General features: G+C 42.3%; 1 protein-coding gene and 1 long non-coding RNA gene across 4 annotated transcripts in view; one reads left to right on the plus strand and one right to left on the minus strand.

Moving 5' to 3' along the window:
• The window catches only part of LOC120994439 (nectin-3-like protein), a 130765-nt gene that overhangs the window by 93050 nt on the left and 20528 nt on the right, over positions 1 to 17187 (plus strand). For 2 of the 3 annotated variants that reach the window (XM_040422997.1, XM_040422998.1), the window contains exons 6-8: positions 7914 to 8004; positions 8991 to 9068; positions 11054 to 11134. In XM_040422997.1, coding sequence (XP_040278931.1) covers positions 7914 to 8004; positions 8991 to 9068; positions 11054 to 11134 — 250 coding nt within the window. Of the gene's footprint in view, positions 1 to 7913; positions 8005 to 8990; positions 9069 to 11053; positions 11135 to 11394; positions 11722 to 17187 lie in introns of those variants that run through there. The other variant, XM_040422996.1, reaches the window with a different exon arrangement.
• On the minus strand, positions 13714 to 16079 carry LOC120994441. The gene is made up of 3 exons (XR_005777417.1): positions 15342 to 16079; positions 14594 to 14599; positions 13714 to 14391 (listed from the first exon to the last, which is right to left on the minus strand). It is a non-coding gene; the product is annotated as an uncharacterized LOC120994441 (long non-coding RNA).

Here is a 17187-nt window from a genome sequence, read left to right on the forward strand (position 1 = left end):
GGAAAACTATCACACCAGGAAGGAAGAGCTATGTGAACGAGTTTCCTCTCTCATATCAGGACTTAAGTCCTCCTCAGGCGATGCCACCAGTTTACAAGTTGTCGCCGGGTGGCTGAATGCAGCCCATGAAAGATACAAGAGACTGTCCACAAGGTATATAACCTTTCTAAAAGACTCTAATATTGAAGAAGCCCCGTCAGAATTGTGCAAGGCAGAATCAATAGACAGACAAAGAGACGCCATGGTGCTGGATGCTAAAGATAAAGTGGAACTCCGCATCTCTCATTTGCAAGAAACTAGATCACACAGATCGCATTCATCCAAACATTCCTCGCGGTCCTACAGATCATCATGCTCTAGAAGCTCAGCCCTGAGTGACAGATTACTAGAGGCCCGCATAAATGCAGAGCAATCCAAAGTGAGGCGTTCCTTCACTGAAAAAGAAGTTCTTGCAAGGGCAGAAGCGGAGGCAGAAGCCAAGAGGGCAGAAGAGGAGGCAGAAGCCAAGAGGGCAGAAGCAGAGGCTCGAATAAAGATTCTTGAATCGGAGAGGGAAGAGGAAATTGCATTAGCAAAAGTAAGACTACTTGAGCAAGCATTGAGCCAAGGCCTTGATCCAGTCTACTTGCCACCAGAGGAGATAGACGATCCAGTTGATCGCACGAGCGACTATGTACTGAAACAGTTATCTGCACCGCCCCCAGTGTGCAGTACTGTCCAAGCCAACAACACTGAAACCTCCAAGTCAGCTCTACCTACAGTGCCAGTGACACCCACAGCACCCGAGCAATCCAATAACAGTCGCCCAGACGTGCCTTCTCAAGGACAGTTATTACAGCAAGATGGCTACCAGGTGTTTCCTGGCCTACCCCCACAGCTTAAGCAGCAGACATCAAAATCTACAGAGGCTAGACCACAGCTCAACCCTGCAGCAACATCATTCTACCCGGAAGCATCTCACCCTTTCACGCCACGCAGCCTATACGCCCCAGGGGCATCACAAGTTGTCATGGCAGCAAACAGTGAGAAATCAGATAAGTCTGAGTTTGCCAGGTTTATGGTGAGCAGAGAGCTAATTAACACCAGTATCTCAAAATTTGATGACCGTGCAGAGAGCTACAGAGCCTGGAAGGCAACCTTCAAAGCCGCCATCGCCAACCTCAACCTAACTGCAGAGCAGGAGCTCGACCTCTTGACCAACTGGCTGGGCCCAGGCTCCACAAATCGCATCAAGAGCCTTAGAACTGTCTATGTGGGACAAGCAGAAGCAGGTCTCGCTGCAGCCTGGCAGAGACTCGAACGCACCTTTTGGCAGTGCAGAAGCAATAGAGAAGGCACTATTCAGGAGACTGCAGAACGTCCCCAAGATCAGTCTCAAGGATGTCCATAAGCTTCAGGATTTAAGTGATTTGCTTATGGAGCTGGAGCTCGCCAAAAGAGACCCTCGTCTGTCCGGGCTGTGCTACCTGGATACAGCCCACGGGGTGAACCCAATTGCTACCATACAGTCTGCAAGAGAAGTGGGCGGCATGAGACTCAAGGTACAAAAGAGTCATGACGTCACTTTTCCCCCATTTATTCATTTCTGTAGGTTCATCGATGAACAGTCCCAGATGAGGAATGACCCCAGCCTCGACTTCCTGGAGTTCAATACTACAGCTTCAGTGACACAATCATCAAGGTATGAAAGTATTGTGCATAAACACAGAGATTTAAAGAGCAGCGTGTGTGTTAGAAAGACTAACCTACCATCATCTGCAGTACCCACTGGTAAACAGTACACTACCTCATCAGGAGACAAGGTCTTCAATCGTGAATGTCCCATTCATAAAAAAACACACTCACTGAACAAATGCAGAGGATTTAGATCCAAAACCATACAGGAGCGCAAGAAAGTCCTCACCGAGCTTGGGGTATGTTTCAGATGCTGCGCTTCATTGGCGCACATGGCTAAGGACTGTAAATCCATCATCAAGTGTGAGGAGTGTCATAGTGAAAGACATGCCTCAGCTATACACCCAACTCCACTCACAAGAGATTCACCGGGTGCTGTCACTACCAGTCCTGCGATCAAATACCCAACCATAGGGATGAAATTCCTACTCCGGAAGCTGCATTTCACCAACCACACCTAAGGCACCTAACCAACATTATCTCACCTATGGACAACAACGCCGAGATTCTACTCCTGCTTGGCAGAGACCATCTAAGGGTACACAAGGTGCGTCAACAGTGTAATCGTCCCGACTATGCACCATACGTCCAGAGACTGGACTTGGGATGGGTAGTCATAGGAAACGTATGCTTGGATCAACCAAGAATCGGCTCTTTTAAAACGTACATGCGTGGAGATGGACGCACAACTTGCATTAAGCCTTGCCCTCATCACTATGAGGTGAAAGAGAAGCCTCCAGACCTCATACAACCACCTGACGACATTCCTCCCTTCTTTGCTGACAACTTGGGAAGATTAGTCTTTCAGACAAGCAAGGACGATGATAAAGTAGCCTCATCAGTAGAGGACAGAGAATTTATCAAGATAATGGACAATGAGTTTTTTAAAGACGAAACCAATCACTGGGTTTCTCCATTACCCTTCCGAGCTACCAAGGTGAGACTCCCGAACAATAGGGAACAAGCTCTGTCTAGATTTAACTCTCTTCAGCGTACCATGAACAGTAAGCCTGAGATGAGAGAACACATCGTTGCCTTTATTGATAAAATATTCCGTAACAACCATGCAGAACCAGCTCCATCCTTAGGGAAGAACGACGAGTGCTGGTACTTGCCTTCATTTGGAGTGTATCACGCACGGAAACCTAATCAAATTAGGGTTGTTTTCGACTCAAGCGCCAAACATCAAGGTGTATCTCTTAATGATGTCCTTCTCACAGGTCCTAATCTGACAAATAACCTAGTTGGAGTGCTGATAAGGTTCAGAAAAGAGCTCGTTGCCATCACCGCTGACATTGAACAGATGTTCCACTGTTTCGTAGTCAGAGAGGACCACCGGAATTTCCTCAGGTTTCTGTGGTACAAGAATAATGACACCAACACAGATATGGCGAAATATCGAATGAGGGTACACGTATTTGGAAACAGCCCTTCACCTGCCGTGGCAACTTATGGCCTTCGGCGAACTGCATTAGAGGGAGAATCCGAGTACAGTAAAGACGCCAGAGACTTTGTAGAAAAGGACTTTTTTATGTAGACTATGGACTCAAATCACTACTGAAGAAGCGGCTATCGATCTGCTCAAAAGGACTCAAAGTATGTTGTACCAAGCTAAACTTAGACTACACAAAATTGCTTCAAACAGTCTGGCCGTTATGAGGGCCTTCGAATCAGGTGATAATGCACCAGGATTCAAGGACATTAACTTGGGACTGGACAGTCCACCTGTGCAGAAGAGCTTGGGCCTCAGATGGGATCTCTCGGCTGACTCATTCGGTTTTCAGATAAGTTGTGCAGACAAGCCATTCACAAAACGAGGTGTCCTATCAGTGGTAAATGGCCTATTTGATCCGCTGGGATTTGTAGAGCCCATCACCATACAAGGTAAATCTCTACTGAGACAGTTTTCTGAAACAGTCAGGGATTGGGATACCCCACTTCCCTCCGAGAAAGAGCAAAAATGGGAAGCCTACAAGTGATCCTTGTGTGCCTTGGATGAGATCTACATCCCGAGTTGCTATATTAAAACCTCACTTTCCTCTAGCATAAAAAAAGAACTCCACGTGTTCTCGAGGCCATTGCAGCGGTTGCCTATCTGAAGGTGACAGAACCCAACAATCAAAATCACGTTGGATTCGTCTTTGGTAAGGCTAAGTTAGCCCCCAAGCCCGATCATACTATTCCCAGACTTGAACTTTGTGGGACTGTGTGGGCAGTGGAGATTGCGGACTTCATACAACAAGAAATGGGTGTCGACATAGCTGAAGTCCAGTATTACACGGACAGTAAGGTCGTTTTAGGTTACATCCACAATCAGACCAAGCGATTTTATGTGTAAGTTAGTAACCGCATAGAGAGAATCAGGAGGTCCTCCAAACCTGAACAATGGCACTATGTACCATCCGAACTTAATCCAGCAGATTACACCACTAGGCCTATGTCTATAGGTTCCTTTACTAACTCTACTTGGCTTACAGGTGCAGAGTTTCTGCTTGGAGAGGCGGACAAATGTGTACAGGAAGTTTTCAGCATCCAGGATCCGGATAATGATCCAGAAATGTGCGCTGAAGTTAGTGCATTAGTCACTGGAACAAGGCAAACCGCCAGCTTTGTTTGTCAGTGCTTTGAACGTTTCTCCAGTTGGATGAGACTCGTCAGAACTATTGCAAGGTTAGTGCACATTGCAAGATGTTATCATAATACTCACAAAGATAAAGATTGTCATGGTTGGCATGCCTGCCATAAACCGTTCTCTGCTGAGAACATCTCTCATAGTGAGTACCTCATAATACATCACGTCCAGCAGAAAAATTTCAACATAGCATGGAAGTGCTTGTACAACAAACAGCAGATTTCTTTAAAAAGTCCTCTTGCCAACTTAAATCCAGTTATCGACAGTTTTGGCTTGCTAAGAGTTGGTGGTCATCTGAATCAAGCCCACCTAGGAATTGCAGAACAAAATCCTCTCATCATTCCCAGCAAACATCATATCACCGTCTTGCTAATCCGACACTACCACGAAAGGGCCGAACACCAAGGCAGGCAAATTACTGAGGGTAAATTACGGTCTGCCGGCCTTTGGATTATAGGTATGAAAAAACGTGTGGCCCAAGTACTGCATGAATGTGTGTACTGTCGTAAAACAAGAGGAAAACAACTATACCAACTAATGGCCGACTTGCCTGCGGATAGACTATGTACAGAGCCGCCTTTTACCTATGTTGGCCTAGATGTCTTTGGGCCATGGATGGTGTCCGCACGCAGGACCCGCGGCGGTCACGCAAACAGTAAGCGTTGGGCTGTACTATTTATTTGCATGAGTGTGCGAGCAGTTCACATAGAGGTGATAGAATCTATGGACACATCCAGCCTTATTAATGCCTTAAGACGGTTCTTCGCAATCGGAGGACCAGTAAAACAATTGAGGTCTGACCGGGGAAGCAACTTCATCGGAGCCTGTAGAGAACTTAACATCGACACCAAGTCCATTCAAGATCAGTTGGCGAAAAAAGGTTGCACCTGGATTTTCAATGCTCCTCATAGTTCCCACATGGGGGGCTCCTGGGAGAGAATGATCGGCATCTCACGCAACATCTTAAATTCTATGTTAATGGATGTAAACTCGTCTAGACTCACACATGAAACTGTAGTCACCCTTCTCGCTGAAGTTTCGGCCATTATCAATTCAAGACCCCTTGTGCCAGTGTCTATTCCTGAAACACCAGCCATACTGACTCAGGCTATTCTACTTACCCAAAAAACTGAGAATACGCTAATAACTAGTGGAGAATTTACTCATGCTAACATCTATCAAAAACACTGGAATTGTGTACAATACCTAGCAGATTACTTCTGGAACAGGTGGCGAAAGGAGTACCTCAGTATTCTTCAAGGAAGAAGGAAATGGCAACACCACAAACCAAACTTGAAGGAAAGAGACCTCGTATTGATGAAAGAGCAACAAACCGAAAGGATTGACTGGCCTATCAGACTCATTTCAAGGGTTTTCCCTACCAAGGATGGCAAGGTCCGGAAGGTGGAGTTGAAGATCTTCAGGAAGGGCGAGCTTAAAACGTTCTCAAGACCAATTAACGAACTAATTTTAATAATACCCATCTAGAACGTCCCTGCTGGATGAACAGGACTGTATCTAACTTCTCAGATCTTTTCCATTCCAAGTTGGAAAACAGGACTAAAACTATATTTTGCATTCTAACATGTTCTTGTTACAGGTTGTTTTATATTTTTTGGACATTCGTCATAGTGAAATCCCCGTAGTGAATTTCAGACGGTGAGTGTGCTGTTTTTTTCAAATTTAATTCATGCACTGTATTATTACCTCTTCTTTTACCTATGTTGTTTCTACGTATTGTTCTCTGCTGCCATCTGCTGGCCGGAATTTGTATGCTGCACGCCTTGTTCTTGTTATTAAAGTTTTTCTCTGCTGGGCGTGGTTTTAGGCAGCCTTGGTCCTTGTCACTTCCTGCAGCCATTTTTAGTGCTGCATTCTTGTGTGACTGTAGATACACACCTTGGCTTCTGAAGGCATCAGTTTTTGACCAGCAGTTAGCTTCAGGAAAGACATCTATGCGACAGCATCTACTCTACTACTGCATTACAGTATTATATCATTGTATACAAAGAAAAAGACACAAATGCAATGGCACTCTGCAACCAGCATTCTGCCCTGCCTCTATGCTGGATGAGGCATTGGTGTACATTTTGGCCAAGCGTAATAAGCCACTCACCACGTCAAGGTCGCCTCTATGGAGTGGTCCCTAACACCAGTTCCTACCTCAGTAGGTGGACATGTGCATAACTGTATAGAGGAAACAACAGGGGGCACCATTGTAACAAAGCAAAGAGAATATCAATCCACTGAAGTATTTGTGTAACAGAAAATAAATTGCATATGTAACTAGATTTTCATTCTGAATTATATTAACATAATATTTAATGGTGGCACACCCCCTTTAAATGTACACCTCCGGAGGCAATTTTTTTTTAATGATTGCATTTTACTCATTTATGGCTAAAAATAATTTTTTTATAAGCCTTTTTTAAAATAGAAAAAAAGAAAAAAACACAAATGCAATAGCACTCTGCAACCAGCACTCCGCCCTGCCTCCATGCTGGATGTTGAATGAGGCATTAAAAAATATTGAGCCTTTCTGTCACAAAGAGTTATCTGTTTTTTCTAGCTGTGTGACTGGTACTCTCACTTTGTGAGGCTCATCTAATAAACCTTATCTCTAAACTACTGAGAAGACATAAATAGTGTTGAGAGAACTTGTGATTTGCAACTTTGGCATTTGGGTTCGGGTTATCTAAAATTCCGTAATGGATTCTGTTACCACGGACCATTTACGGAATTCTATGACAGCATGCATAACTGAATCCATTATGGAATTCTTAGATAACCCAAACACCGAACTTGCAGATCGCAAGTTCGCTCAACACTAGTCATAAACACTTATTTAAGCCACATTCTTATCAGTAAGATAAGAATTGAGCTATAATGAGTGTTTATAAGGTCAGAGAGCAGAGATAAGGAGTCCGTCAGCTCCTGGTCTGATGGAAAAGACAGAAAATCCAAAGGGAGCTACTAGAGCATCTCAGCTCTGTACAGAAAAAGGGCTCCATATTTTTTATAAAGACCAATTTAAAAAATTATTTCTAGCTCAAAATAAGGACAAGGCACTAATTAAAAAAATGCCCACAAAGGTATACATAGCCTTTAATGTAATGTGGTGGCAGCTAATGCTTTACACTGCATCATAGAGATGACAGGCAGGACCCATGTAATTGGAGACTTCAAATTAGATCTAAATAAACCCGACCATGGCACCCCCTTCCTACCTTATGTTATAATATTTTTCGGATGTCACTGTGTAGAAATGTATACCACACAGTTTTATTACAGAATGCCTCTGAATGTAGCACCATAGAAATGTACGCTATTCTATGCGGCAAAGAAAGGTATACCAATGTATACCAGCTTGGGGGAGACCAAAAGGACACTCTTTGACCTTCATCAGGTGGGGGATGGAGGCTACATGTGATGTATGTGCTGGGAGCACCACTGAAAAACGTAGCATGAAAGCGGTCTTTCAGAGGGGAATACTGTGCCTCTCAGAGGCCCATAACCTCGCCATGTTATGTTGTATCGGGTCACTGCATACAGTGTGTGTAGGAGCCCAGCCTCTTACCAGTGCTCTTGGTTTTCTTCCCTATTTTAGGTCCCTCTCGTCTTCGTACTGGACTTTTAATCAGTGTTCTCGGTTTCTTTCCCATTGCAATGATGTGTTTGTGTTACAAAATCATACTCGGGTATGTATTAGTGATAGTGGGTAACATTACTGGATATATCTCATTGTTGACGTCACTTTTATTTGCTGTTTTATTCACTATTGTATTTCTGTCACTGACACATCACAAAGCTGATCTTCTACCCCCCAACTAGTCGATACAAGCACTTGCGTCTCCCCTTATTAAATAACTGAGGTTTATCCTTCACCCTCGATGATAGAAAGGTCACTTTAGAGCCAATGTCTCTCCAGGCCTCCATACAACACATAAGTCAAAGGTCTGTAAGAAGTTGATAAAATGCTATTCCTGCTCTTTAACAGTAGTTTCCTCTTTGGACAATCTCTGACCTTGAAAATAAGTCGATCACAAAGTGATGCTGCGTTGGGATCCCCCAGCCGTAAGAAGATCTGTCAGTAAGCATTCAGTTCCTCTGCAGCACCTCCACCGGAGACACTAAGCATTACACAGTGTCCATTCACATCAATGAGTTGTCTAGGTAATGCAGGACAGTACAGGTCCTCCAGAGCGAAAGACGCTCTTTATAACAGATGTCCACACTGGCCAAGGTATGAAGATCCTGAACAGAGGACACCACCCCTCTATTAGATCAGAATTCAGTAATGGGGTTTATAACAACAGGTTTTGGACAACCCCTTTAAAGGGATGTTTCCAAGCCCTTGTATTTCTGTGACCACTGATGGACCCTAGATTCAGTGTTGACTGAGACACTAGTCGTTTGAATGATGGATATAGACAGGCGGACATCATTTTATGCTGGGGGGGGGGCATCACACAGGGAAATGACTATAATCATCTTGTATGATGTACAGTATCTGTTACATAGGTCACATGGTGTTCTTTCTACAACCTTACACGGGTATTCCCACCACAGACAAATCGAGATCCACCATCACATGCTAATTTCCCCTGCAGTGACCCCTGTAATGCTCAATACTTTTTTTTTTTATGCTGATGAGACCAAACTATTGATTGCTTTTTAATGTTAGAATCCTGGATATAAAAAATGAAAAGTTTTTCTGGAAGTCACAAAGTTTTGAAGAACATTCCGAGGAGAAACCTGAAAGGTGAGCACATGATTAGTACTTATGTTTTCCAAAAATATAGATACTTGCTTGTTTTTTGTAGAACTCCCAGTGAGGTTGACAATGTGACCAAATTGACCTAAGCCAATGATAGGCTTGTGCTTAAGCAAAAATGTCCACTTGACACAAGAGGACAAGAGAGCCTATCCTCCCCTTAGTGAAGAAAGCCCACGGGAAACCAGGACACCTTTCTCCTCTGATTCTCTGTTGTCCCAAGATATTTCAGCTGAATCTATTTCAGAGGAATTGGCCTTCAATCTTATGTGTATGGGGCCTCCTGACTCTTGAAGACCCTGGAAGAAAAGGAGAAATAAGCCGTACGCTGCAAAAAAAAATTAAAACTGTGCAATCAGTTCACCTTCTGCAGTACTACTATGGAGTCCTTGTGTTTTCAGTCGATGCAGGAAGCAGGAACGCCAGGCCAGCAGCTTGGTGTTGCAGTGAAGAGATGGCTCTCAGAAGGTAGCTCCTGCATGCCAAGAAGGAAGTTACTTTATTTTCAGTGTTAAAAAAAACTTGTGTTCACAACCCAATGATCTGCTTACGCATTTTGGGACATCTGGCACATTCATGTTATATTGCTAGGATATGCCATAAATGTCAAATTGGTGAGAGTCAGAATGGGCCCCAAAGGGAAGGAAGAGCAGACCACACGTGCCTGACATCCTATTGACTGCTATGGGACTTCTAAAAACAGCTGGGCGAGCGCTGGATTGTCTGTTTTCTGAAGTCCCATAGTGGTGAATGGAGGGGTGGTTACACATGCACGGCTTACTCTGCCTTCACTTGAGGTTCGTGTCCTGGAGATCGGAGCAGGCAAATTCTAGCTATATAGTTAAAAACCAATATACGCTGCTCCGATAATCCAGCAAAAACAGTCACAGGTATACTACTAAAAGAACATCTCAGGTGATTCTCAAAACCTTGAGGTGATATCGTTTTTGATTGCCCCATCGTAGCTGAAGAAGGTGTCCAGACTCCTTTTTTGCTGTCCTACATGAAAGAAATAGGACGGCAGTCCAGAAGAATTAAGGACCGCAGCGATTTTGTGCAAAAACAGTGCAATTTATTATAGTCATAAGAGCAGAAAAAAATGGCACAACACAATAAAGCAGCTCCCAAACGGAGAACCGCCCAACTCGAGTTTCGCCAATGCTTCCTCAGGGGCTTCTCTTTTTTTAACTAATATATCTGACTGTTTTTGGTGAATTATCGGACACTTTTTGAACTATTTGACTGTTTACTGAGAACTGACCGACAGTCAATATGAATGGACTGCATTTTCTTTCTCTATCCTAGTGATACGCCATAAATGTCCCAGGTGGGACAACCCTTTTCATCATAGTTTTAAAGGAGGCCTACTCTGTGAGGGAAAATTGAGATTGAAAATGTAACCTTCCCTCTAGGACATCACAATGGGCTGGAACTAGAAAGGACGTGACTTATGTGGCACCTCCATTAGACCTTGTATATAAAGACATGCAGGACATACATGAGTCGCAGAACATATGATAAATGATAAATCTTAATCATGGGATCAGTTCTTCGATTCAGGAGGAGTCGGGAATTTAAAAAAAAGCCAGTTTGTGGCTCTTACACCCTTCCACGTCAAACTAAATAGGTTTGGCCGAGCTGAACATGTATATTTATGGAGGAGTCATGGGAAATAGCTGCCTGCCAGACACATGCTCATATGACATCTATTCTTTCTAATTAAACTCTACCCGCCAGAGACTGTCTGACTGTAGGGAATGAAAAGTAATCATGCCTCCCATTACACCCACCCTTCATACTCCTGAGGTGCCAATGCACTCATTCATCTTGGCATGGATTGCACAATGATCAAATGCTAAAAAAAAACACATTAAACCACACGCTCTGACTACCCCAGTTTTATGAGCTTTGGAAGTTCCTTCTGGTGCAGGTCATCTCATGAATTGTTTTTTTTTTTTTCTTTTTATGTAAAGGAAACGAAGCAGAAAATTGAAGCAAACTTCTGATGAGGAACTTGAAAACATTGGAGACACTGGTTTGCAAGAATCAAAACCGTAAGCAAATCACACGATTGCCATATAAGTCTACTATACATACTTCTTATATATACAAGATCACATGACATAGGTGTAACTACAAGGATATGTACTCCCAAGGATGCATTCTACTCCAGAGCTGCACTCACTATTCTGCTGGTGGAGTCACTGTTGCCATACATTACATTACTTATCTTGTACTGATCCTGAGTTACATCCTGTATTATACTCCAGAGCTGCACTCACTATTCTGCTGTAACTTATTTGTAACTTCTTTTTACCATTGTCAAGACTCGCCTCTTTGAAGAAAACGTTTTGGAAATGATGATGATGATACAGCCACCGTCGTGTGCGACAACACACAGAAACCAGGGACATGCTCAAAGTTCTCACTTCTGACATGATTGAATAGAAACCCGGATTGATGGACCACCTCTCAAAAGATTTTTATAGTCGTATTTATAGTTTTTTATTATTTATTTCAGTAGCTTATAGACTGCCAACATAGCTCCTAGAACTTTACAGGGATTGTCACCTTTCACATCACGTCTTGTCCCCAAGAGGTCAATCAACCTACAGTATCAGAATGGTATATAGATAAGAGGCGGGCACTCTACATCTGAGATCATTTACAAAATATATACAAAATATTTATTGACAACCACAATATAAAATAAAATTAAAAAAGTAAAAAAATTAAATTATAAATCATATTAAAACATATATAGAAGAAGACTCCCATTGTATATTTAGAATAAAATAGAATAGTATAGATATTGTATATAACATCAATTATGCATCAAAAGCTGTATGTATGATCCCTGATTTTATGATCACCCACACAGCGATCGAGAGATATCCAATCGATGACAACTACTCCATCATACTCTAATATATATATAATAGATCATGTGAGTTTATACCAGCAATCAGCTCTTTCCTATATATGTACAGTCAGGTCCATAAATATTGGGGCATTGACACAATTCTAACATTTTTGGCTCTATACACCACCACAATAGATGTGAAATAAAACTAACAAGATGTGCTTTACCTGCAGACTGTCAGCTTTAATTTGAGGGTATTTACATCCAAATCAGGTGAACGGTGTAGGAATTACAACAGTTTGCATATGTGCCTCCCACTTGTTAAGGGACCAAAAGTAATGGGACAATTGGCTTCTCAGCTGTTCCATGGCCAGGTGTGTGTTACTCCCTCATTATCCCAATTACAATGAACAGATAAAAGGTCCAGAGTTCATTTCAAGTGTGCTATTTGCATTTGGAATCTGTCAACTCTCAAGATGAGATCCAAAGAACTGTCACTATCAGTGAAGCAAGCCATCATTAGGCTGAAAAAACAAAAACCCCTTAGAGAGATAGCAAAAACATTAGGCGCGGCCAAAACAACTGTTTGGAACATTCTTAAAAAGAAGGAACGCACCGGTGAGCTCAGCACCACCAGAAGACCACGGAAAACCACTGTGGTGGATGACCAACGAATTCTTTCCCTGGTGAAGAAAACACCCTTCACAACAGTTGGCCAGATCAAGAACACTCTCCAGGAGGTAGGTGTATGTGTGTCAGTCAACAATCAGGAGAAGACTTCACCAGAGTAAATACAGAGGGTTCACCACAAGATGGAAACCATTGGTGAGCCTCAAAAACAGGAAGGCCAGATTAGAGTTTGCCAAACGACCTCTAAAAAAGCCTTCACAGTTCTGGAACAATATCCTATGGCCAGATGAGACCAAGATTAACTTGTACCAGAGTGATGGGAAGAGAAGAGTATGGAGAAGGAAAGGAACTGCTCATGATCCTAAGGATACCACCTCATCAGTGAAGCATGGTGGTGGTAGTGTCATGGCGTGGGCATGTATGGCTGCCAATGGAACTGGTTCTCTTGTATTTATTGATGATGTGACTGCTGACAAAAGCAGCAGGATGAATTCTGAAGTGTTTCGGGCAATATTATCTGCTCATATTCCGCCAAATGCTTCAGAACTCATTGGACGGCGCTTCACAGTGCAGATGGACAATGACCCAAAGCATACTGCAAAAGCAACCAAAGAGTTTTTTAAGGGAAAGAAGTGGAATGTTCTGCCATGGCCAAGTCAATCACCGGACCTGAATCCGATTGAGCATGCATTTCACTTGCTGAAGACAAAACTGAAGGGAAAATGCCCCAAGAACAAGCAGGAACTGAAGACAGTTGCAGTAGAGGCCTGGCAGAGCATCACCAGGGATTAAACCCAGCGTCTGGTGATGTCTATGCATTCCAGACTTAAGGCTGTAATTGATTGCAAAGGATTTGCAACCAAGTATTATAAAGTGAAAGTTTGATTTATGATTATTATTCTGTCCCATTACTTTTGGTCCCTTAACAAGTGGGAGGCACATATGCAAACTGTTGTAATTCCTACACCGTTCACCTGATTTGGATGTAAATACCCTCAAATTAAAGCTGACAGTCTGCAGTTAAAGCACATCTTGTTTGTTTCATTTCAAATCCATTGTGGTGGTGTATAGAGCCAAAAATGTTAGAATTTTGTCGGTGTCCCAATATTTATGGACCTGACTATAAATACGTTAGTCTCCTTCTGAGCGGTTCAAGTGCGATATTGTTAGTCAAGTTGTTACTTAGTTCTTCAAATTAGATACATACCTTCGTATTGTATCAATAGTTATTTGAGAGTTGCGATCTTACAAGTCGCAATATCACGCTTAAATGGATCACAGTATATCACCGTTCTGTCTATTACCAGTTAATAGTAGGATTTGGTGTCAGTAACTACCGTCCCACGTGGCGATCGGTGTACTATTACCTCTTCCCTGTCGTTGGGTCAGTTCGTGCGAGCTCTGCTTCCAGCAGTGACTTTCTGTGTTGCCGTTCCCAATGCCTCACATCCCACGTGGTTCGTACCGCCAAACCTTGGCGTCTCACGTGTTCTCATATGACCTTCCCGGTAATTAGTCACTGACTCAATTCAACGCGGGACGCCACGTTGGACAGACTGTAGTTACTGACACCAAATCCTACTATTAATTGGTAATAGACAGAACGGTGATATACTGTGATCCATTTAAGCGCGATATTGCGACTTGTAAGATCGCAACTCTCAAATAACTAATGAGGCAATGCGAAGATATGTATCTAATTTGATGAACTACCGTAAGTAACAGCTTGACTAACAATATCGCACTTGAACTGCTCAGAAAGAGACTAATGTATTCATATATATGAAAGAGCTGATTGCTGGTATAAACTCACATGATCTAGTATATATACAGTACAGACCAAAAGTTTGGACACACCTTCTCATTCAAAGAGTTTTCTTTATTTTCATGACTATGAAAATTGTAGATTCACACTGAAGGCATCAAAACTATGAATTAACACATGTGAAATTATATACATAAAAAACAAGTGTGAAACAACTGAAAATATGTCATATTCTAGGTTCTTCAAAGTAGCCACCTTTTGCTTTGATTACTGCTTTGCACACTCTTGGCATTCTCTTGATGAGCTTCAAGAAGTAGTCCCCTGAAATGGTTTTCACTTCACAGGTGTGCCCTGTCAGGTTTAATAAGTGGGATTTCTTGCCTTATAAATGGGGTTGGGACCATCAGTTGCGTTGAGGAGAAGTCAGGTGGATACACAGCTGATAGTCCTACTGAATAGACTGTTAGAATTTGTATTATGGCAAGAAAAAAGCAGCTAAGTAAACAAAAACGAGTGGCCATCATTACTTTAAGAAGTGAAGGTCAGTCAGTCAGCCCGAAAAATTGGGAAAACTTTGAAAGTAAAGGCTATTTGACCATGAAGGAGAGTGATGGGGTGCTGCGCCAGATGACCTGGCCTCCACAGTCACTGGATCTGAACCCAATCGAGATGGTTTAGGGTGAGCTGGACCGCAGAGTGAAGGCAAAAGGGCAAACAAGTGCTAAGCATCTCTGGGAACTCCTTCAAGACAGTTGGAAGACCATTTCAGGGGACTACTTCTTGAAGCTCATCAAGAGAATGCCAAGAGTGTGCAAAGCAGTAATCAAAGCAAAAGGTGGCTACTTTGAAGAACCTAGAATATGACATATTTTCAGTTGTTTCACACTTGTTTGTTATGTATATAATTCCACATGTGTTAATTCATAGTTTTGATGCCTTCATAGTCATGAAAATAAAGAAAACTCTTTGAATGAGAAGGTGTGTCCAAACTTTTGGTCTGTACTGTGTATATATGAATATGATGGAGTAGTTGTCATCGATTGGATGTCTCTCGATCGCTGTGTGGATAATCATAAAATCAGGGATCATACATACAGCTTTTGATGCATAATTGATAATATATACAATTGCTATACTATTCTATTTTATCCTACATATACAAGGGGAGTCTCTTCTATATATGCTTTAATATGATATTATTTTTATTTTTTACTTTTTATTTTATGTTGTGGTTGTCAATAAATACTTTGTATGTAGAGTGCCTGCCTCTTATCTATATACCTACATACTGAAATTTTTGATAGGGTGAGTCAAACTGGCAAGAGCACCATATCCGTAGAAGCAATTGGGTGAGCCCCTATAATTTAATTATTTTTTTTGTATCAGAATGGTGTGGAAGGAAACCCACAGAAACTTGAGGAGAACATACAAACTCCAAGTTTATATTTGAGTGGATTCCAATTCATGATCCCCAACAGTGCAAACCACTGAGCCATCATTATTCTTTGAAAAAAAATAAAAAAGATTCTGCTTTGTGAAAAGTAATTAAAGGGATCATTCACACTCTACTGATTCCACACTGCTCCTATCCCAAAGCCTATCGGATTCCCATCAACGTACCGTATTTTTCCACTTTATAAGATGCACCTGATGATAAGACGCACCTAGGTTTTTGAGGAGGAAGATAAGAAAAAAAAATAGTTTGCACCAAATGGTGTGCTTTTGGTGGGTTTTGAACTAATGGGGGGTCTGTTGATGATGCACTGTTATGGGGGACCTGTGAAGAACACACTGTTATTGGGGATGTGTGGATGACACTGTTATGGGGGATCTGTGGATGATGCACTGTTATGGGGGATCTGTGGATGACACTGTTATGGGGGGATCTGTGGATGATGCACTGTTATGGGGGATCTGTGGATGATGCACTGCTATGGGGGAATCTGTGGATGATGCACTGTTGTTGGGTTGTTGATCCAGGGAGTTATTCTAATTGCCTGATTGGAGTCGGGAAGGATTTTTTTTTTCCCCTGAAAGGAGGAAAGTTGACTTCTACCTCACAGGGTTTTTTTTTGCCTTCCTCTGGATCAACTTTACAGGATAGTAGGCTGAACTGGATGGACGGATGTCTTTTTTTTCAGCCTTACAAACTATGTTACTATGTTATGTGAGGGAAGATGTCATTAGTCAGTGACACAACAGATCAGTAGGACAGGGACAGATGTAGTAGTTATATTGGGGAGAGATTGGATAACCCCTTTAAGACTTTATGTGTACGCATGTGTTTGTATTATATAATGTGTTATAATGGTGTTATTTATACCTATTTTATACCTGTTTTGCTGCTTGTGTTATTTTATTGTGTCATTTTTTTTTTACTGCCTTTTTTTAAAATAAATTTTGATCTTGTATGTCCTGGAGAATTCATAGCCTTTCTTTAAGTGTGTTAACCCTTTAATTTGAGGCAGAAGTGTGTGTAGCAGGTCCAGAATCTAGTGGGCCATGTCAACGAGTTGTTTCTGAGGCGTGTGCACTATATTATGGTGTGATTTATGATCAGTTTGCAACCCGAGTGGCAGGCGAGTGCAAGAGTTTTTTCTACACTACCCCCCCCCCCCCTTCCCTCTTCAACCATGCCTTTATGGAGCTTGGGCCTTCCCCAAACTGTTCCCACAAAGTTGGAAGCATACAATTGTTCAAAATGTCTTGGTCTGCTGAAGCATTAAGATTTCCCTTCACTGGAACTAAGGGCGTTAAGGCCGACCCCTGAATACCCGCATTTACCCACTCCCCATAGCCTTATCCCTCCTCCACCAGACTTTACAGCTAGTAAAAGGCAGTCAGGTAGG

Source organism: Bufo bufo, chromosome 3, assembly GCF_905171765.1.
Source record: "Bufo bufo chromosome 3, aBufBuf1.1, whole genome shotgun sequence".
NCBI classification, from domain to species: Eukaryota; Metazoa; Chordata; class Amphibia; order Anura; family Bufonidae; genus Bufo; species Bufo bufo.